This window comes from Tarenaya hassleriana, unplaced genomic scaffold, assembly GCF_000463585.1.
Source record: "Tarenaya hassleriana unplaced genomic scaffold, ASM46358v1 Cleome2, whole genome shotgun sequence".
Lineage (NCBI taxonomy): Eukaryota > Viridiplantae > Streptophyta > Magnoliopsida > Brassicales > Cleomaceae > Tarenaya > Tarenaya hassleriana.
Window position 1 is genome coordinate 6717799 of NW_010965372.1, and position 20796 is coordinate 6738594.

At 40.6% G+C, this 20796-nt stretch overlaps 6 protein-coding genes across 6 annotated transcripts; all 6 read right to left on the reverse strand.

Annotated features, from left to right (window-relative positions):
* Window positions 1-293: 293 nt before the first annotated feature.
* Window positions 294-1721, reverse strand: LOC104812736 (expansin-like B1). Its single transcript, XM_010540056.2, has 4 exons — window positions 1526-1721; window positions 1278-1390; window positions 853-1152; window positions 294-729 (listed from the first exon to the last, which is right to left on the reverse strand). Exons 1-4 carry the CDS (start codon window positions 1626-1628, stop codon window positions 538-540), a joined length of 708 nt encoding a protein of 235 aa, XP_010538358.1. The 5' UTR covers window positions 1629-1721; the 3' UTR covers window positions 294-537.
* Window positions 1722-4363: 2642 nt separating this feature from the next.
* On the reverse strand, window positions 4364-6263 carry LOC104812737. The gene has a single exon (XM_010540057.2). The coding sequence runs from the start codon at window positions 5995-5997 to the stop codon at window positions 4681-4683; it is 1317 nt and encodes a 438-aa protein (XP_010538359.1). The 5' UTR covers window positions 5998-6263; the 3' UTR covers window positions 4364-4680.
* Window positions 6264-6501: 238 nt separating this feature from the next.
* Window positions 6502-9014, reverse strand: LOC104812738. The gene is made up of 5 exons (XM_010540059.2): window positions 8465-9014; window positions 7968-8066; window positions 7687-7731; window positions 7433-7570; window positions 6502-6972 (listed from the first exon to the last, which is right to left on the reverse strand). The coding sequence occupies exons 1-5, from the start codon at window positions 8846-8848 to the stop codon at window positions 6619-6621; spliced, it is 1020 nt and encodes a 339-aa protein (XP_010538361.1). The 5' UTR covers window positions 8849-9014; the 3' UTR covers window positions 6502-6618.
* Window positions 9015-9584: 570 nt separating this feature from the next.
* On the reverse strand, window positions 9585-11012 carry LOC104812739 (60S ribosomal protein L37a-1). The gene is made up of 5 exons (XM_010540060.1): window positions 10940-11012; window positions 10520-10559; window positions 10153-10241; window positions 9978-10060; window positions 9585-9875 (listed from the first exon to the last, which is right to left on the reverse strand). Exons 1-5 carry the CDS (start codon window positions 10940-10942, stop codon window positions 9812-9814), a joined length of 279 nt encoding a protein of 92 aa, XP_010538362.1. The 5' UTR covers window positions 10943-11012; the 3' UTR covers window positions 9585-9811.
* A 692-nt stretch (window positions 11013-11704) lies between these two features.
* On the reverse strand, window positions 11705-14686 carry LOC104813328 (poly(U)-specific endoribonuclease-B). Its single transcript, XM_010540892.1, has 7 exons — window positions 14469-14686; window positions 14138-14261; window positions 13871-13917; window positions 13541-13612; window positions 12830-13438; window positions 12664-12735; window positions 11705-12204 (listed from the first exon to the last, which is right to left on the reverse strand). Exons 1-7 carry the CDS (start codon window positions 14586-14588, stop codon window positions 11971-11973), a joined length of 1278 nt encoding a protein of 425 aa, XP_010539194.1. The 5' UTR covers window positions 14589-14686; the 3' UTR covers window positions 11705-11970.
* A 329-nt stretch (window positions 14687-15015) lies between these two features.
* LOC104812740 lies at window positions 15016-18263 on the reverse strand. Its single transcript, XM_010540061.2, has 5 exons — window positions 17970-18263; window positions 17354-17415; window positions 16842-16929; window positions 16149-16251; window positions 15016-16032 (listed from the first exon to the last, which is right to left on the reverse strand). Exons 1-5 carry the CDS (start codon window positions 18089-18091, stop codon window positions 15436-15438), a joined length of 972 nt encoding a protein of 323 aa, XP_010538363.1. The 5' UTR covers window positions 18092-18263; the 3' UTR covers window positions 15016-15435.
* Window positions 18264-20796: the final 2533 nt, after the last annotated feature.

The window sequence follows — 20796 nt, forward strand, 5'->3', positions numbered from 1 at the left end:
GGGGGGGGTTAATAACATGGAAGAAAATCATGAATGATGGCTTAGAAAAACATGGCATGAGCCTTGTACCAGCTTTCCGGCCGATCAAGAGGAAAAATCTTATGATTCCTTCGTATACTCTGGTTTTTGTTTATCATTTTATAACACCATATACTCTTTCGATGAAGACTTCCGCTGAATAAGAAGGGTGTTATAGAGGTGATAATAGTGCAGTTGTAACAAATTTATATAAATTTATAAATTTATATATCGTCTTGTAACAAAAAGAAAATGCTGGTTTTGGATAATTTGCATAGACAAAAGCACAAATAGGCCGGCCTGAACTTTATTCAGTCAAACTTCATCCAATTTAAAATACAACCATTTAGTAATTATTATTATTATAGACTCCAAAGCCACCCAATCGAATTGGGGCACGGAGTCTCACGCGGCAAATATAATTTTACATATAAGCCTTTATTTTCACACAAACAAAAGAAAGGGTCCACATCATCGGTATTCTTCTGGCCAGCCCGGAGCAAATTACGACGTCGTATTTTAGCTGACTTGGAAGTTGGTGTCGTAGCTCTGGTCTGGGCCCCATCCCCTAGGAATAACGTTGTTGGCTTGACGCCACGTGGAACTTCCGCTGAACATAACCCTCACCGAGAGCGATCCACTCGGTATGTCCGACGTGGCATACACCTCACCGACCACTTGCGTCAGCGTTACCCATCTCCCCTCAGCACCCTGTTATAACCCCAAACAAGTCATGTTTCATTTTCGTAACCAAGAAACCGGAAAAATTCGGATAACCCATATGCTCGAACGGTTCGAATTTCAAAAAATCGAGAGTTAAAACTGTATTTTTACCATGACTTGAATGCGGGAAATGTCGTTAACACCACCAACGTTCAACAAGGTGAGGGACAAGTACTGGGAAGGGCGGGTGTCGTCGGTGAGCCAGACGAAGACGTTCCTGCCCGGGAATTGGCATGCCACCCTCCGGTACGAGACGCCTACGATTCCAGCCGACACGAGCCGGTCCTCCAACCCTGGCCGAGCCATCGCACGGAACGCCGCTGGCGCCATGTTGAAATCGTTGCCGCCTTGGTTCGTTACCAGCACCGTCACGCCTTGGCTGTTACACAGCTGCGTGTTCGTGCATATCACCTACGTACATATAATGTCCATGCATGCATGCATGTACATGGTGTATTACAGTATTAGTATTGTGCATGACGACAAAGTTCGTGTTTTTTTCTTTTGCATGGAGTTTTGAGTGAGTATAAATAAACCTGATAGCAATCACCACAGCCAGCTCCGTTACGCCAGAGAGCACCATTAACACCCGTTACTCTGCCGCCATTTGCTTCGACCCCATATCGACCATATTTGCATGCTTTCTGAACTGCAAAATTTTATAAAAAAAAAGTTTATTATTTTCCAGAAAACGTATTATAAAATATATATATAACATAACTCTGTTTTTTGATTCGAAAACATAAAACTTGCATTTACGATATATATATATACACACACGTACTTGATGTAGAACCGTCAACGGTGGCCTGAGTGTTGCCCGACTGGCAGTAGGAAAGGGCAGGCAGGAGAAGGAGAACAAGAGCAGCGAAACACAAACTCTTCATCTTGTCTTGTAATAATTACAAAACAGAAGCAAAGAATAATATGTTTTTTTTCTTACTAATAGAATGGATTTAGCTTTGAGGGATGACAAGGAAGAGGAAACTCGAGGGCGTATTTATAGGGTGAAACAGAAGAGGCATTGCATATAGCTGAGTCATCGATCACGCAGCCGGCCCCCCATATGTTCACACGTTCCTCTCGCAAACTAAACGCTGTATTATTTATTTATTATTACTATTGTTACTATTACTATTATTATTTTTTTTTTTAATTTCGAGTTGATTAGACGTAGACGTTTCTTTTGATTAAGGAGATGGATCGGCCTCTCTCTGTGGGTATATGTCACATATCATTTTGTGGGCCGACATTCCCAATATTTGCATGCTTTATTAGAAGGGATTATTTTTTTTTTTGGGGGTGGGGGGAAGGTTACTATGATCAAGTTCATTATAATCCGGTGTAATAATTTGAATTGCTTGATATGTTATGTATACATACATATGCGATTGATGATGGTATTACGTGATGAATAATGATATAAAACTTGTTATGTAAACTACATTATAATTTTTTTTTGCATATATAATACCACTTGCACGAATGGTCTAAATTCCCCATAATTAACACCGTTGTGCATGCTTTGTATCCTTTGCCAATTAAAAGTCTAGCTTGATCTTAATGCTGGTTTTATATAATATACGATGGGCAGACTTTATATATATATATTATACATATACATATAGTTGGGGGCTGAGCCACCACACATGCACTCGGAAACTGAGTCAAAGTCAATTATCCATAATTTTCAATGTTCATCCATATTCATTTATATCTCACGACCATTTATTTGTTCATTACTATATGCACGCGCATACAGCATATTATAACCCGCATTACCAAATTTATAACAAGGAGAACATCACTATCATATACTGCCATTTCACTGACATTAAAATTGAAAATATTTAGCAAGCATTTATTTCTTTATTTTTGTTCTGATTATATATATATATATATATATATATATATATATATACCGCATCCGTATAAATATTAAACCACATCTTTTAAGATAATATAATTCGCACCATATGATTTTTCCTGTGTTGTACGCAACTTTAAAAAAACAAGGATAAGAGTACACCCACCAAGCTTGAAAAAGAAAAAAATCTCTTGACGTCGTCCATTGGATAAGAATTGATTTATATATATAGTTGATAAATATGAGCGGTAATTTTCAAGGTTTTTATTTTATTTTTCCTCGTCAAACTTTGAAATTCAAGAGTTGTAGTTTTTAATTATTTTTATCCAATGGATATATATATATATATATAACTCATTACACTTTTGTTGAAAATCCGTTTTTGGCGTGTAAGCGGTAATATGGCTAATCCCACACGGAATTACATTTGACAACGCTTATCTACTCAAGGCATTTGATTATTTTGATATGAAATCATTACTTTGGAGACATGTATGCAAAAATCTTTGAAACATATCTTGAATCTTTGGTTTATATATCCATATGAACGGGTAGTAATTTAAAATCTGTGGTTATAAGCCGACAAAAATTTTACGCATGAATGATTATGATAGAATTTATTATTGCGTATTATTGAATAGTGATTTATACGAAATTGCCCGAGTTAGTAAATCTTTCCAATTCGAATCGCTAATTCAACATTAAAAACGGTCCATATATCAAATATATTTTTTTCTTATAAAAAATTACTCATTGCGAATGAAAGGCAAGGTGACCCTTTTTTGAGTTTGCTTTCAAATGATTACATGAACAATTGAACATTGGGAATGCTTCGATAGCAAGCAAGAGTTCTTAATATTTCATAGTATATAATATATACCCACACACACACACACACTATTTTCAGACGATGACATGAAATCTAAAGTTGCCCGTATTCATATAAAAGAAAGCATTGGGCATGTAGATAACGCATGCAGACGTGATTATTTTGGTTTGGTTAGGCAAAACCGAACCAATTCGAATTTAATCATGTGTGTGTATGTATATACATGTATATATTCTAAATTCTAAAAATCTAAAATCCACAAAATAATAGAACCCAAACCCCGAACATCCATCCCTATGACCCGGATGACATTATATTAAGCGGTCATGAGAAATGGGCCACAAGCCCATTAAGCTTAAATGACAATTAAACGTAAATTAGCAATATAGTTTTAATAAGATAAAATTGACTCTCTCTTTTGGCCTTTAATGTAATGGCATAAGGATCAAAGTTACGATATTTATTTTTCCAGTTGTCTATTTCACCACTTTCTTTCGGACAGGATGCATGCAAAGTGACACCATAAGGCAAACCCTAATCCCAGATTCAGATTTTGATCTCGAGATTCAAAACTCGAATCCAAACCCGAACCTGAGATTCAGATTTTCATCTCCGTTCCACCCGAGAGTTTGTGCCCAGCAACACCGTCACACCCGCATCATACCGTTTGCAAAGTAACTATGAGCTTGTTTTCTCAATCAAAAGCATCCAATCTGGGTAGTTCAACCGGTGAAACGGAACAAAACGTTTGTCCCGTCCTGAATTCGAACTCCAGACTGTAGAGGAGGTATTCACATGGCTTCTCTCTGACTTCGGGATTAGTCTGGACCTCGACCCAGGATACGCGGTTACCCAAATAAAAGTAAGTTTCTGAGGGGGAAAGCCTAGGAATTTTCTCAAGAATCTTTCGATAACCACCACCAAAGTAGCAGAAAAACAAAAAACAAGAAACTAAAAGCATAGAAGAGATACGGGCAGTTCTTCCTTCCTACCAAAAAGCAAATTTGGCAGAACAACAATTCAGCCGTCTACATCCTTCCCTCCAAAAACGCTATTTATACTAACCAAGTGAAAGTGAATCGGAATCCGACCAGTTAAGCGTCAGGTTTTTCACTTACGGTCCTTTTTCTCCCCTCACTAAACAAGAAGAGGCCGCTTTTTGTTCTACCACCCTTCAGCGCTGTTAATCATACCAAGCAAACTTATAGATGATCAATTATAGTCAAGTTCACTACCTCTCTCTTCACGCTTGAGTGCTTTTGATTGAGTTCTTCGCGTTCTCGTTCTCCTTCTTCTTCCTCTTCTTCTCGATCAATGCTTCAGTGAAGGCGTCGATGATCTGCTGCTGCGATTCAAGCATCATCTGGCAATGCTTCAGCTCCATCTCCATTCGTGTCTTCTCCATCTCCTTCGCCATCTCCATCTTCGAATTCTCCACCCTTACAAACATCTCTGTTAACATCTTGATCGACGATACTACCTCATCAATCGGGTCGGGTTCTGTATCTGCTGCATTGCTCTGTCCATAACCTAATCTTGATGAAGATCCGTAACCATTCGGAGCACCTGCATAGCGGGTGTAGTTCCCGTTTGCTTGTATCGAGCCCCGTGAACCTTGACTCCGCTGGTTAAATCCATCTCCTCTGTTGGTTCCACCATAGATTTCATCGTCGTAATCGAGATTGGGAGAGAAATCCACGTCAGACCTGCTGAAGCTCTTGGGCTTGAACCCAGGAGAAGCAAAGTTCCTGTCACCAAACGACTTGATAGGGAAGCCACCGCCGGCGTGGCTGAAACCGACGGTGGAAGGTTTGCCGTGAGCCTTAGTCCTAACCGTCTTGGGCTGTAACATAATCTCGTCATCCGAATCGCCATCGAGATCAACACTAGGCTTAAAATTCCCGTTGTATTTCCTCTTCAATCCAAACCCACCACTCGAATCGTAATCCGAATCAAACTCACCCTTGAAACCACCAGAAAATTGCATGTGATTTTTCGCCCTAGACCTAAATCCAAACCCGTCTCCGAGATCTCGACCACAATCAGAAAAGGCATCCAATTTTCCAAACCTTTTAGATTTACTAGCCCTGAATCCGTCCATGGGGCCGCCTTTGATGTCATAATCATGTTCCATATCAGGGTCCTGAGATTCGACGGCCGCCGGCGTCGGGGGCGCGAACCCCATGGCATCCAACAGAGGGAACAAATCCCAGGAGGAAGAGAACTTGCCTGGTCGGTTAAGGCACCGCTGCTTCTCGGCGCGGTACCGTTTCCGGAGCTTCTCGATCTTGTGGCGGCACTGTATAGCCGACTTCGGTGGACCTTCGCCAGAAGACGACGCAGACACGGAGGCGGCGACGTCGTCCCAGTCAGCGGCGCGGAGGTTACCGCGGCGGAGGGCGAACCACTTTTCCTTGTAGGCGTTGACGAGGGCTAGGGTTTCTTCGTCGGTCCAGCACGGAGGCGGAACCCTCCGCGTCGTGGCGGCAACCGTAACAGCGGCTGCGGAGGCGTCAGCGTGGGCGACAGATGTGAGAGATCCATCGTCAGGAGTCGACATGATGGAGGAGGAGGAGGAGGAGGAGGAGGGGAAGGTGAAGGATAAAAGGGAGCGGAGGAGAGGAGGCGTAGGTTAGAAGAGTGAGAGATAAGAAGGGTTGGGTCATGGTGGGCCGAAGAGGAGGGAGGGGGCGGCGGGGGTGGTGCTAAAGTGCGCCGAGGGACGTGACGCGTGCAAACGACGCACCTACTCCTCCGCCGCCGTACACGCGCGGTTTAGGTGTATCGCGGGCGTGATTGTCGTAGCCGTGCTATTATTGCGACGCCTTGACGCGCTTTTGCTCATTTTTTTGCGACCTCATACGCCGTCGTTTCGACCGTCTCAAATGCCACGTCATCGTTTTATTCCCAAAACTAAATTTTAAGCAACCTATATAAAAATGTTTGGTACAGGGGTTAAAAATTCATTATCAAGTAATCACGTTTCGCTTCTACATGACATTTTAGTTATAACTATGATGTTTTGACAATAGTAATTTTCTTGGGGGTAAAAAGACAATTGTAATTTAACCTTAAGGCCAAGAAGAAAGCTTGATATTAACTATTAAAAAGCCAAAAAAAAAATCCAATTCCTGCATAAAACAGGAAGCCAATTAAGAAGAAAACCAAAAAGAGAGAAGAATCAAGAACCATCCACATGTATTTCTCGGTCCTTTTTCATTCTCCGGACGACAAAAGACACAGGTTTCTCCAACACGGACACGTTGACGCTGTTCCAGACATCGGGTCTGGTCTGTAGACCCGCGATCTTCTCCGCAACTTCCATGTCCTCCGGAAGAACAGATCCAAAGACCGTGTAGGAGTTCTTCCATTCCGGGTGGTTAGCCAGGCTTACGAAGAATTCCGGTCCTGACCCGACCCAAGCCACCGACCCACGTCCTATGGTCGGGCAATGCTCCTTCGGGATTGGTTTAAACGGGTTTCCTTCCGCTTCGAGAATTCCTTGGATCAGACCAAACGGTGGACCATATGGAGCCTGCAGAATTCACAAAGTGAAGAACTTTCAGGAAAACATTCTAAGCTCGAAATTGCAAGATTCACAATGATCTGGCATGTAAAAAAAGAGCTCGGAAGCCATGGCAGTATAGAAAAGACTATTTGATACCCAACTGTCTGGATTTATCAAATACAAAAACACCCCTTTATCGACGTTGAAGATTGTATCAGATACCATAGACTGAAATTTGCAAAGAGAATGTATCAAATACAACCTCGGTGATCAGATAGTAACTGCACCAAATGGGAGCTTATGCTATAAAACAATCAGACATCAGTTACAACCATGGATCTTTGAAACTCAAGAAAAGGAACATGACGTTGGAAAAGGCTTGAAATGGAAAAGCCAAGTAATGGAAAACGCCAATGCGTCAATGTCTTAAACAAAACAGAGATCTGTATCGCCAAAGACAAAACGCTATAAGATCGAAGAATCTTACATTGTTAACATGGTTGCCTTCTGAATCCCAGTGTGATCCTCTGCTCTCTGCCCGATAGAAATGGCAGCCAGCGCAGTGGTGCAGCCTCAATAAACTAAGAATATAGTACACTGAATGAGGGGCGCACTCTGGGTGAAGCTGCAATGAACCAAATCATTGATATGATATGAAACCTTGTACGGGTTCTAAGAATGGAAGGACCGGAAACTCAAAATTCTGTTGGGGAGTGAAAGAAAGACTGTAAAGTTACTAACTTTGACATGAAGTCTGCCATGGTCTGTCTCAAAGACGACAATTCCCTGGTTGGGAGAAGAAAATCAACCCATAAAACATCAGTAACATTAAGAAGAACAACTGTTAAGAACGTAAAAAGCTTCCACCGCAAGAAGAAAATCGTGCGGCTATCATCGAGCACTGCACTCAGAGAGATGAGATTTTGTTTTAAACAGCAAAATCTCACCTCAAAGAGTAGTATCGGTTCGGTAGTATCAGTTTCCAGAAATTTACAAGGATTTTCAGACATGTTTCAAAGTACCTCGCCATGTCCGAAGATGAGCCCAGATGTCCACATTTCTTTCTGGCCACCTTCTTGCCGATCAGGTGCCAATGCATCTTTTTGCTTCTTCAACCAACACTGCGCAAGAAAATTGAAATGAGAAACTCAAGAAAAAATCTACCAAATTAGAGAACTGTAAGAGAATCTCAGGAACTTGACTCAACAGCAAGCTCATCTCTATGTTTCTCAACCACTAAGCTAAGAGGATCCGAGCACAATCTCCAGTCATGCACAACACGGAAAATCTTCCAAACTCAGAAATTTTCGACCAAATCTCTGGAATTTTGAACCACATTCCGATCACAAAAGTTCTTCCAAGTAACAAAGTTTTCTGGAATTTGAACAGAGGACCAGCTCAATTGAGCATCTGTCAACGATCTAAGCTCCTAGAATCCGAGCACGAGGCCCAATCCCACGAAATGAACCCTAAATCGATCAGAAAACGGGCGAAGAACACCAAGATCCGATAAACCCACCTCGCCAAATTTCGACCCGCAAGCCTCTTTGTTCCCACAGAACACCCAGGTGTCGCACAGGCAAGGCCCGTCGGTGCCGCTGCACATACCCTTACACGCCTTGCAACAGTCCTCCGACGAATCGAGCTTGAAATCCGACCCCCACTTCACCGCCGGACCCCACAGCTCCAGATTATCGATTCCACGGCAACACCCTGCGCCGCCCTCCGCCGCAGCTACACGGCGGTTCTCGGAAACCCGGGCGGTGGGATCGCGGCTAGGATCGTTGGGGCGGAGGACCGAGGAGATGACGGCGTAGACGACAAGGCATGAGATCAAGCCGATGAAGAGAAGAGCGGCGGAGGTAAAACGCCCGGGCTCGGCGTCGTTTGGTCGGCGAGGCATCGAGGAGGAGGAGGAGTGAGAGAGCGAGAAAAGGAAAGGGAGCCCGATGTTTCATGGGGAAGACGAGGAATCTAAAAATAATGAAAGGCAGAGAGTTGGTGAGTCAACTCGGTGGTTTACGTCCTGGAATCTTTCAACATTCATGGCGGATTAAGATCTGTTTTGTTTTCTTGTACCATTCTTTTCCTGCTTTTTTTGTTCAATTGATGTTGACAGTTGACCACATGGAGATAAATACGCTGTCGTTTCAGGCTACCCCCGGGCTCCCTAACAGGCTTCGTGTTCATGCATGCAGCATATTGTCCCCAAAAAAATCGTAACCGCGTCGTTAATCTGCACATGATTATGATATCAGCTTCGATGACTAAGCGGATTTTATAACTGTGTTCTAAAATACACATTATATACGGGATAAAACAGAAAATAAGAGAACCAAAATATGTGGGTTTTCTCGGAAAATTGGATAGATTTACTGAACGTGAAAACCGTTTAAAGTTAAAGATGAGCAGACGACGAGCGATTAAATTGAAAACCGTTCAAGAGTAACTCGTATATTATCACTTCACCATAAGCTAAGGTCGTTGTTTCCCGTTTTGGGATTCCGGGAACATTGGACCCTTTGAAACACTGATACGAATAGAGAGGTTACGCTGCAATGGATCACTCACATGATCGGGTAAATTGCATTTCCTTTCCTCTCCATGGTTATAACTCATAATCAAACCCTAACGTATCGTGCTTTTATCTCAGATCAGACATTTGCTTAAATAACAGGACAAGTTCAATGCCAGACAAGACATGCATCAACACAAAACTAAAAAAAAACACAGAAACTTGATCAGACATAGAAAAGAGAGAAGATAATCTGGTCTCTGTGACAGGTTCGAATACAAAAACAACTTCAAAGGTGGAAAAAATCAGTCCAAAGCACTCTAAATTCGAATAAACCGGGTCTTATCCCTTCTAGCTCTCAGTTTGCTCTCTCAGCCTTCTGATGGTACTCCTCACTGTCACAGCACTTGCAGTGCTGCCGAATTTCACACACAGAAAAAGCAAAGGATTCAAAGTTAGAGGAGGGAAGAAAATGAGAATGCTCAGCAAAAGGAATAGCGAAAAAGGGTGTTCATACTTCATAGTGTAAGCACCACCAGCCTTGACCTTCCCGCAATCCTTACATCCCCAAATTCCAACAGCCTTCCTCTTGACGGAATACTGCAACAGAAGCAATGGGTTTCATTTGATAAACAACATCCTTTGGTTTTGGATTTAGAAAAAACACACCCATGAAATCAAGACATTAGTACCTTTCCACAAAACTCACAGAAGTACTTGCTGTGTTGGCTCACTTCCATCTTCTTGATCTGCTTCCTTAGACTGGCACCATAACGGGTACCTTGACATAGACACAAGTATCATCGGATTCAGAAACAATGACCAATGACATAATACAGATCATCTCCAATGCAAAAGGGTTTTTTCTCTGTTTATCACTTTTTTCGAAATCCATTTTCTAACCAAACAAGACCAAGCTCTAGGAACATTATCCCATCAGACTCGATGGGTTTGCCAAGCAAATCGATAATGAATCTTCACCGATTTATAAAATGGACAAGACAGTAAAGTCGGATACTTCATGGAAATGCTTATCAAGGGTTGATGGCAGAGACTCACCATACTTGCCGACAATTCCGGCCTTCTTCGTTCTCTTGGTCTGAAACCAAATCAATATATCATGTATCAGAAAACAAACGGAAGATTGATGTCGAACAAAGTCGTGAAACTATCAAAGTTTCACACAAAAACAGCAACCCCCAAGGGAAAACTTCCGGCAAGCAACGAGATCAGATTTTGGAGGATGCATAAATCAAGCAAGTATAACAGAGAGTTATGATTTAAATAAACTCCGCCTCTTTTTCGAAAATCCGAACAGATGCGAATCTCTTCCACCAAATCGAGCAATCGAACTTTAAGCAAATCACTATTCCCATATGAACAGAAGTTAAGCGAGAAATCCATTGTCGGGCCTTGCAGCACTAACGATTGAGCAGCGACCAAAAACAAATTTGACCGAGACAGAGAGAATCGTCGTACCATTGTTACTGGTAGCCTGAGTGATCTCGGGAAGCGGCAACGGAGAGCGGGCAACAATGGCAAGAAACCCTAGTTTTAACATTTCAGTTCTATTTATAAGGAGACCCTTCGTAAAAACCTAAAGGATCTGGGTCTAGACGGATCCGGATCTCATTTGGATATTTATTGGGCTTAAAGGGTCCAAATCTCAGGCCCATCAATGACAATAACTTTAAAAATTTCAGCCCGCGTGTCGTGAAAATGTTCGAGATAGTTTTAGCGAATATTAAATTATACACATCTTGCCTTATTTATTTTTATTTTTATTTTTATTTTTGATAAAACACATCTTGCCTTATTATATGGCAAATAAACTTTTCAGTTTGATTTCTCCCTATCCCTGTGTTTTTTACATGTGTGACACTGAATAAAATTGATATTTCAATGTCTAATGATAATTATACCTCGGCTGCTTTTTGCATTGAACCTCTTAGAACTCTTGCTTTTTATGAGAAAATCCCCACATAATTACACATTTTCTGGATTTTGCCGAATTTGTCTGCACCTTCCGAATAATAGTCATGGGCAGACAAATCAGCCTTTTGGTAAATGGAAGCTCTTCTTGGTCCTAAATGGGCGCTGCCACTCGAGATGGCGTCGGCCAGATGCGATTGAACTGAAACTACATTCATTATTGATATAAATCCTACTTAGACCCAAAGGCATACCATGATTATTTATATCTATTAATTCAATACGACAATAATTATATATGAAAAAAAAGGAGGCATAAAAACTGTTCCCACGCGCCACATTTTACGCGTTGAAGCTAGCGCGTAGGGTCAATTAGAAGCGCTTAAATCGTCTGGCCAACTTGGCCTCACTCGCATGCAATGTCAACTGAGATACGGGTAAAAGTAAAGATACAAGGCAGGTTGTGCGAGTCTAGTAAATTAATGATTATGAGCTTATGGGTAATAAATAACACCGAGAGTTTGAGATATATAATGTGAATTGCTTACCCTCGCACTGTGTGTGTGTGTATGTTTATTTTAGGAATCAGCGATGGGGAAAGCAGAGCCGAGACGGTGGCCGTGGCGGTAACATTTGACGTTGACGGAGTAAGGACCGAGCTGAATGTGATTGTCTTCGTCTCCCACGAAGAAACACAGAGTGTAGAGAGCCAGTTCGAACTCGGGGCTCACTCCCACCAGTGTGCTCGACACCGATTTCGTCACCCCGTTCCATTCGAACTGTATCGTCAGCACCTGCGTCTCTTCATCTGGCTGCAATTGATAACCAACCCGACAGCGATATTAGGGGTGACATATTTGGTTAATAACCGAACCAACAATAACATATCATCGTAACAAAAAAAGAATTTGATATAAAAACTGAATGATAATGTTTTTTTCTAAAACCAAAAACCAACTAATATGAACCGAATAAAAAAATTAACAGAAAAACAGAAAATTTCTTCGAAAAAATGAGAATTTTTATCAATAAAAACTGAAATGAAACCTCAAACCAAGTCGGATTTAATATAAACAAGGAGTTGGTTATAACTTTCCTAAAATCGAATACAACGGTTAACCCGAATAAGCCAACCCTAACTAATATGCTGAAGAAAAAAAAAAGAAAAAAAAAAAAGGAAATGCACCTCTTCTTCCGTTTTTTCCTATTTTTTTTACCGACTCCTTACTTGTAGTCAGAACAAAGGTGAAGAAGAAGAAGATGATACTTACGATCTCACCACGACGTCTAGGGAATATATAGCCTTGGTAATCTACTCTTCCTTTCGCTTCCTCCAGATAAAACTACGATACCAAAAAACCATAATGATTTCTTAATCTCCTCGACTCGACCAAAAATCAGGGTTATGACACTAATGTGATGATGGAACCACATTACCTGAATCCAGTTATGGAAGCCAGAGACTTGTTGCTCACCGCTATTCTTGATCTCCCCGACAAAGACATGCTCAAACGCGGAAGATGAACCTGATGTACCACCTCGGCCATAGAGATCAAACCAGAGACTGGTGAGCGTTCTCTTGAACTCCTGATAGCTCTCGGAGACAACACCCTTGTCTGAAAGGTACTTGTGAAGGTACTTGATCACGGCAGTTCTGCTGATCTCCTCTATAAAGGCTGCTTGCTCTTGTCTCTCCTCTGTCGTGACAACTTCCTTGTACCCTTCATTCGGGTTGTAATTGTCTAACAACGAACAGAACCTAGCAAACGTCGGCTTCCTGAAAATATCCTCGCTCACCCACGAAAACAAGCTTCCTTGAGCCATGTCTTCTTTCTGGTGAACCCTTTTCCCTTCTCCGCAGTCGATCTGGTAGTCTTTTCCAGGGACAAGGCGGTTAGAGTCGAGTTCCCAGAGCCTGTTGCAAGCCTGTGACAGATCGGAGAGCTCTTCTTGAGAGGGTTGTAGGCTTTCATGAGTTTGATCATCTTCCGAGTAGTGTTGCTCGCTTGCAGGGCGTTTATACCCTTGCCACTGGTCCTGAGGAACCTGCCAAGAGATATAAACAACTTAGATGTCAGACTAAATCCAGGTGATGGGAAAGCTTTATTGTTGATTGCTTCTTGAAAATTTGCAAATCAATGATCAAACCTTGTGCGGATGCCTTGCAGGCTTCTTTTTCCCCACAGTTTCCCATCCGTCATCGTTCTTCTCTTGATTCTCCTGCACGAAAACAATCAAATGGTAAATAGACGTAAGACCATCTCGTGGAGGAATAACAACAATATCGTGAATATAATACGGTTGAAATCAACACGTCCAAACATCAAATATGAAATTCCAAAATTTTATGCAAAGTGCTGAGAAAATGTAAAGGCGTATGCGAACTAACAGCCCTTCCGACCTCATCTACTCTGCGGGTTTTGTTTGGGATAATTTCAAACTCTTAGCAACGTTGCTTGCACAAAAACACAATCGTACCTCTTGATCCTGATACCGACCATGTGATGACCTTCCACCAGCTCTTCAAAGACACAAAATCAGATCAAACCAAATGGATATAGACTTCATATCCACTTTAATCAGAATCCAAAACCATCAAGTGTCCCAAATTTCAGAAGCTTCCTCCCCGATCACCATTTAACGTGATCTGCGTACTATGAGGCTCAGCAAATCTACTAAATCCCAGATATTGATGACCGGCAATTTTCAGTAAGAGTGCGTAACCCCAATCTTATTAATCAAAACCGAGATTCCCGTAATTTGGTTTAAATTCCGCATCAAGAGCACTCCTTACCTCTTGCTTCTGATGCCGAACATACGACGATCTTTCCGGTCGATCGTGATCCTCCTCCTTTTCCCCGGACACCACCTGCGATCATTTCCCGGATCCAGAGAGCTCAGAAAAACAAACACGGTTCATAAAGGAAAATGAGCGAAACGATCAAACGATTACCAAAGACACGGTTCAAATTTTGAAAAAAGAACAGATACGATGAAACAAAGATCAATGGAGATCATATCAAGAACAGATAATATTTCAAAGTAAACCAGATGAAAACGGGATCGATATTCGAACCTCAGCCCAGCTAGATCTGGATCTCTCGTCCCGCGAGTTCGCATCCTGGTCGTCGTCGTCGTGACGGCGATCGTGGTGACCGATAGCCACGTCGACTAAGCCTTTGATCAGTCCTTCCATCGCCGCAATGCAGAGAGAGAGAGAGAGGGAGAGAGAGATTTTGTAAGAGCGTTGTGATGCAGAAGATCAAGACCGAGTAATGGCGACGTGAAGAACTCCTCTTGCTGTATTTATTGCAATATAAAGTGGTCAGTGTGTGGTCCATTTAGCGATTTTAAGCCAACTCCCATGGACGAGTCGATGCGGTGTCGTTCACGCGTTGTCGTGGCGCGTGAAGCTCCAGTGGTATATGCTTTTACATGATTTTTTTTTACAAGCGTTCCCCGTTCCCCGCGACAACGATAATAAAGTTTCAAAAAGAAAAGGTTGAAAGTTTATAAGAAGAAATCTTAATCTGAAATTACTTCGTGTCCAAAGAAAACGATCCAATTGGGTTTTTATATACTCAACGTTAAGTATCTTTAGAACATATATATATATATATATATATATAAAGATATTTGATAGATCATTTCACCAAAGTGAAACACACGACAATAACTTTGGTTAAATTTGATAAGAATCATCACATTTACTAATACCCATGCAAATCCAAGGGGGAGACACTACTACTACTTCCCTCGTCCAAGACCGACCATTTTGCATGGATGCCATCACGAGTGTCTGTCTCTTCGAGCTAAAACGGCTTTGAGAATCATTTTAGAAGAATCTTTGATCTTACGGAATCAAACCCATGCTCCATCCCACACAAGAATTACATTACCATTTTCCGTTTGATCTGAAACGGGCAAGATTTGCTTGCACTCCTCCAAGTTTTCCGACGGATATCCTGCCCCGAGAAATCCATGACGAATTTGATTCTTCACAGGATGTTTTCCTATAGCATATCTCTCTGCATTCACAAGACTCAGATCTGCTCGAGAGAACAGCCTTGTTCGTCGATTCTTTTAAGCGTTTCTTCGCCAATTTCAATTCTTCTGACAAAACCCGGTAAATCTTTGCTCTTCTCAGATGCGTCATAGCCGGAAACTTCGACAGAGGATGCAGGGCGGTGATGATATAACTTCGATTTCATCTCTGTGCAAGACTTGAGATCCTCTTCTGTTCTTGCTTTGTTCAATTTATCGATAATCTCACTCATAGCCGAAGCTCTCTCTTCCCATTTTGCCCGTTTGGCCTGTCTTTCTGGCTGTTCATCTACCCTAGGGTTTTGAAGTTTCACCAAACCCTGGTTGATAATCTCTCGGATCCCCTCTCTAAAGCTCTCTGTTCTTGCAGAATTAGATCTCAACCTCAGTTTCATCCCCGAAATGATTCTCTCATCGTCTTTTTGTTCAGTAGCCAAGTCATTGTTCTCTTCCGGTACAGATGCAAAAGAAAATACCTCTTCGAGTAAATTTACATTCTTCATGTAGCGATCAAATGCTTCATTTTCTACTTCAATGTTTCTGTCTCTGTATTCTTTTAGTTTAGAGAATCTCCACTCATTTAACACTAAAGCATCCTGGAGAACATAGCAAATAACATTTATTGGTGATTCTCAAATGGCGCCTAAATAAGTCCACATGATGATGTTAAACGAAGGAGCAGCAATATTAAAACTGTTTTCTTATTAAGTACCTTTATGGTCAATGGCTTTCTCGGGCGGAGAGGGACATTGAGGTTATTAAACTGAGCAAAGTTGCTAGAAAGGTGCCTGATTGATGCAAGTCTAGTTGTAGCCCTGGATCAAGAAAAGAATAAAAACAAATAATCAGCACCAACATGAATGCATTCACGCCCGAGATTAGAATACCCCGAAACTACATTTGTATATCATCGCATATAACCTTACATGCATGATTGTCATGAGACTATTGTTTCAATTGCAGACTAAGTGCAAATCTTTAAGCTTTTATGTAAATTGCTCTACAGACACGAGAAATAAGAATCTGGGTGCGGACTACGTCCAGTTCAATCATGAAATCGATGTTTAGACTTTCCTGTGGCTCACTCACTCACAAAATTTTCAATCCAGCAAAGGTTGCAATGCTGCTTAATCCCTAAATGTATGATTACTGCAAATGAATCATCTTTCAGAATGCCTTTTTTCTATCCATTTTGGATTGCCTTCCCAACTAAAGACAAGTATGTAGCATCTGCGTTAGGACTATGCCTGATAAAACTTGAAAGTTAATGGTATGTCCTAGTAAAATCAAACAAACCAAAACCGTTCTTTTCATACTTTTTCAGATGGTCCAAACACAAACAGCTGGGATCAGTTTCTCAAACAAAAACATAAAACAAGATAAAAACTATGCAAGTGAGCCGTACCCGGAAGTTCCTTCGGATGATTTCTGATCTGATGCGGGAGTACTTTGCCCCTGTGTCTTCTCAGCAGATCCAGCGGCTGCTTTCAGGACTGCATTAGTAAAAAAGGAGTAAGCCGACATAAAAATCCACCGATTTTTAACCACATTATTGACCAGATAATCCTAGTTGGTGACAGGTGACTACACATACAGCTACCACATACATAATACTGCGACAAACAACAAAGAATGAAGCAGTGACAAAATTCTTCGTCTTTCCTATTTGCTTTAGTTGAGAGAAGTAATCGCAACTTTGAATAAGGAATGCAAGGAAGAGTTCCTTTTTTCATGTAATATCAATTCTTTTTTGTGAGAATCAAAAGTTTCATGCTTTCATATCAAAATTAAATAAACAAAAAATATGGCACTAGATCCCCGAACCTGATACTTCCACAATGATGAAAAATGAACTACCAGAACGATTTGGTGAACCGAATTATCATCTTAAAAAGAACAGATTCTGGAAAAGAATACCGTGAATAGGACAGGGATTTTCTGCTCTTGAACAGCAACCTTTGCAAGATTGAAATGGACACCTGCATTGGTCATTCAAGCAAACAAATAAGAAAATCGATCTCAACCACAATTATCCCCCAAACTGGTCATTTGAGAATCAGCCGGGGGAAGAAAACTGAATCACGAGAGTTAATGTCAGGGGGCACTGCCCGAATCAGTCCCTAAAACACAGCGCCTAAAGTTCAAAAGTTTATCTTAAAAGGAAAAACTTTAATTCCCCAAATCAATAGAGAAAAACACCACAACCGTAAAACTCGAACCCTAACAACTCTAAACTAAGATCAGACCTAAGGTGGTGAGATGAATTCGAGCCCTTCTAACACTCAAAACCCAGTTCCAACCTCACTTTTTCAAACTATGGCACCGAATTGTAAACCCGGTAAGCTAAACTATCCAATCCCCACCAAAATCAATGGCCACAAACGAAAAACAGAAAGAGCGAGCGAGCGAGCGAGAGAGAGAGAGAGATGTGAAGATACATGCCTGGAGCGAGCGACGTTGCCGCACTGGATACACTTGGGCTTGTTGAGGCCGCGGAGGGTCTTGGGAGGCGGAGCGGCGTGAAGATACATGCCTGGAGCGAGCGACGTTGCCGCACTGGATACACTTGGGCTTGTTGAGGCCGCGGAGGGTCTGGGGAGGCGTAGCGGCGGCGGAAAGGCCGTTGCTGCTCAGAGACGGCGACGATGCCGCCATATTCTCCGTCGATACCTCACAAAGAACACCTACTTAACGATCGAATTCGGTTCACTATTCAGAACAACACGCTCCAAAACGGGCACGAATTGCCGGACGCGATTACTGAATCCCCCGCCAGCCCTTCTGTATCTCTCTCCTCTCTCTTTGGATTAAATTTTCCGGCGGTCTAGGGCTCCGGTGAATCGTACAAATCGAGACCTGCTTTATGGGCCCTGGTCAAAGCCCAATACTACATATTCGCCCACTCCATGTAAATTATTTAACCCAAAAATAAACGTGCAGTTGTTTATCGCAAACTCTCTCAATATTCACTAATAGTTGAATTTGAAAATTAAGTTATTTGATTTATAGAATTTTTCCCTTCTATTACCACCCAAAAGGAGACACACCATATGGCATTTTTTTTTTCCAATGAAGAAACATGCGGTTTTTAATTAATTTGGAATTTTGTATGCTTTTTTTTTAATAGAAATATGCAAAATTTAATCAGAGGGATACGTAACAAATCGTCAAAGAAAATGGCCTCAAATTGGAAAGAAAAAAAAGAAAAAAAAAAGAAAGTATAGATAAATTAAAAAGGGAAAAAGAAAGTAACGGAAATGAGAAGCAAGAGCCAGAGGGACATGAAATTGGAAGCCCAAATAAAATTGAAAATAGCTCCATACATAAGCCCGTATATGTTGAGTGCAGGTTTTCTAATTGCCACGAACTTTATTTGGGTTTTATAAATTATAATTGCTAATGGGTTAGAGTATCTTATTCTTTCGGGCTGATTTAGCCCGACATGTACCGACGTCACCGACCAATATTTCGGTATTCGTAGTCGGTCCAAAAATATTTCTGTTTTGTTATTTTGATTTTTAAAAAATATGTACCAATTGATTAATCGGTTCAGTTTGATTTGATTCTGATTTCGGTTCGATTCTGATTTAAAAAATTTCTTAATAAAAATCGGTTTTTCAAAATTTTTTAAAATTTGTTCAGTTCGGTTTTAAAAAATTCGGTTCTCTTTAAAAAAAATACCGTCTAGGAATTTTAGACGGTTCGATTCGAAAAAATACTGTATTTTTCGGTTTAGTACAGTTTGATTCTTAAAAACCGTACCAAAATATCTATCCATACCTTTATCTCGTATTAAATAATATATATATATATAATGTAATGTAATGTAATGTAATGTACATCTTTATTATGTACACTAAAGTACACAAAGACAATGGTTACTGCTTTACACTGTTTAGATTATCTCAAAAAATTATTACAAATTATGATTTAAAAACTCGATGTTGTACCTCGGGATATAAATTATGAATATATAATATAGTATGGTCATATTTTGCTTAACAGATCAATTTATTGTACGACACATACCACCTTTTGTCCCTATAAATTAGTGATTAAAAAATTACCCTTATAATAACACAACCTTAAAAGTTAAAACTCGAGACGATCGGAATTTCTCCAACGAACAAGAACCAAAACAAGATACGGACCGGACAAATAAAATAATAAAAGAAATTTACGTCAATAAAAAGAAATCGGTTTCCTCTAAAAAAGAGGAACAATTTATTCACTATATAGAGAAAACACAGTTATATGAACACCAATCTGATAACAGACCAATAATTACTAAAAACTTATAAGAGAAGAAATATATGCAAAAGCCGTTGATGAATAGTTATGATTAATATCCGATTAGAATTTATAATTAATCACCAATTAAAGAAAGTGAAAAAGCAGGTGATGGGTTGGTCGTCTTTTCCCCAATTAACCAATCAAATCGGATATTAATCACTCCCCACTTACCTTTAGAAATCATCAACCTCCCTATATTAATAATAATAATAATTAACGAGCATTAACGTTATTATTATATAATTTAAAGTTGGACAATCGGATCGAACAATTTTATGTGGCGTTTGTGGGTTTGGCAACATCATTACACATGCTTCTTCCATTATCTTTATATTCCTTCTTTTAAGTGTAGTTTATGATATTATATTTTTGTCTTAAGAAAACAATTTATTATTTGTATTGTCGAAAAAAAAGGATAAGCCTCGGCTCATTTTTCGAGTGGCTCGTAAAATATTAAAAAAACATTATATTAAGTTTATTTTCTATCACATTTATACGAATTATTCGGCCCTTTTGCCGTTGTGGGAAAGAGGCTTAGCTATCCGCTCACACGGAAAAGAAAGTCAAAACCATTGACCGTAGGCGATAGATCGGACGGTCAAAATCACATCATCATACCTGATTATTTGGGAGATCGGACGGTCGAGAGAGAATGTCGACATTTGGGCCCCACGTAATATAATTATAATGCGAAGAAAAGAAAACCCGGTTAAAGCCCACGCACCGTACACGGCAAATCCGTTGGACTCATCTTTCGCTTTCTCTGAGCCTACACTCGTCATCATCAACCAACCGTGGCTCGACACGTGGATTAGACAGTACGTGCGAAACCCATGATTTTGGGGCGCATCGTGAAGATATACTATAGTTTCTTTTTTCCTTTTTCATTATTCATAAAGAAGTGCAAAAAAAAAAGTTGACTAAGACATTATAATCTAATTTCATCAAAATAACAAAAACGTTATCAGAAAAATTGGTACCGTTAGTTATATGTCATAAACTTCGCATTTATCACAAACTATCATATAATGACAATTGATGATTTAACACTCATAAGAGATCCATTT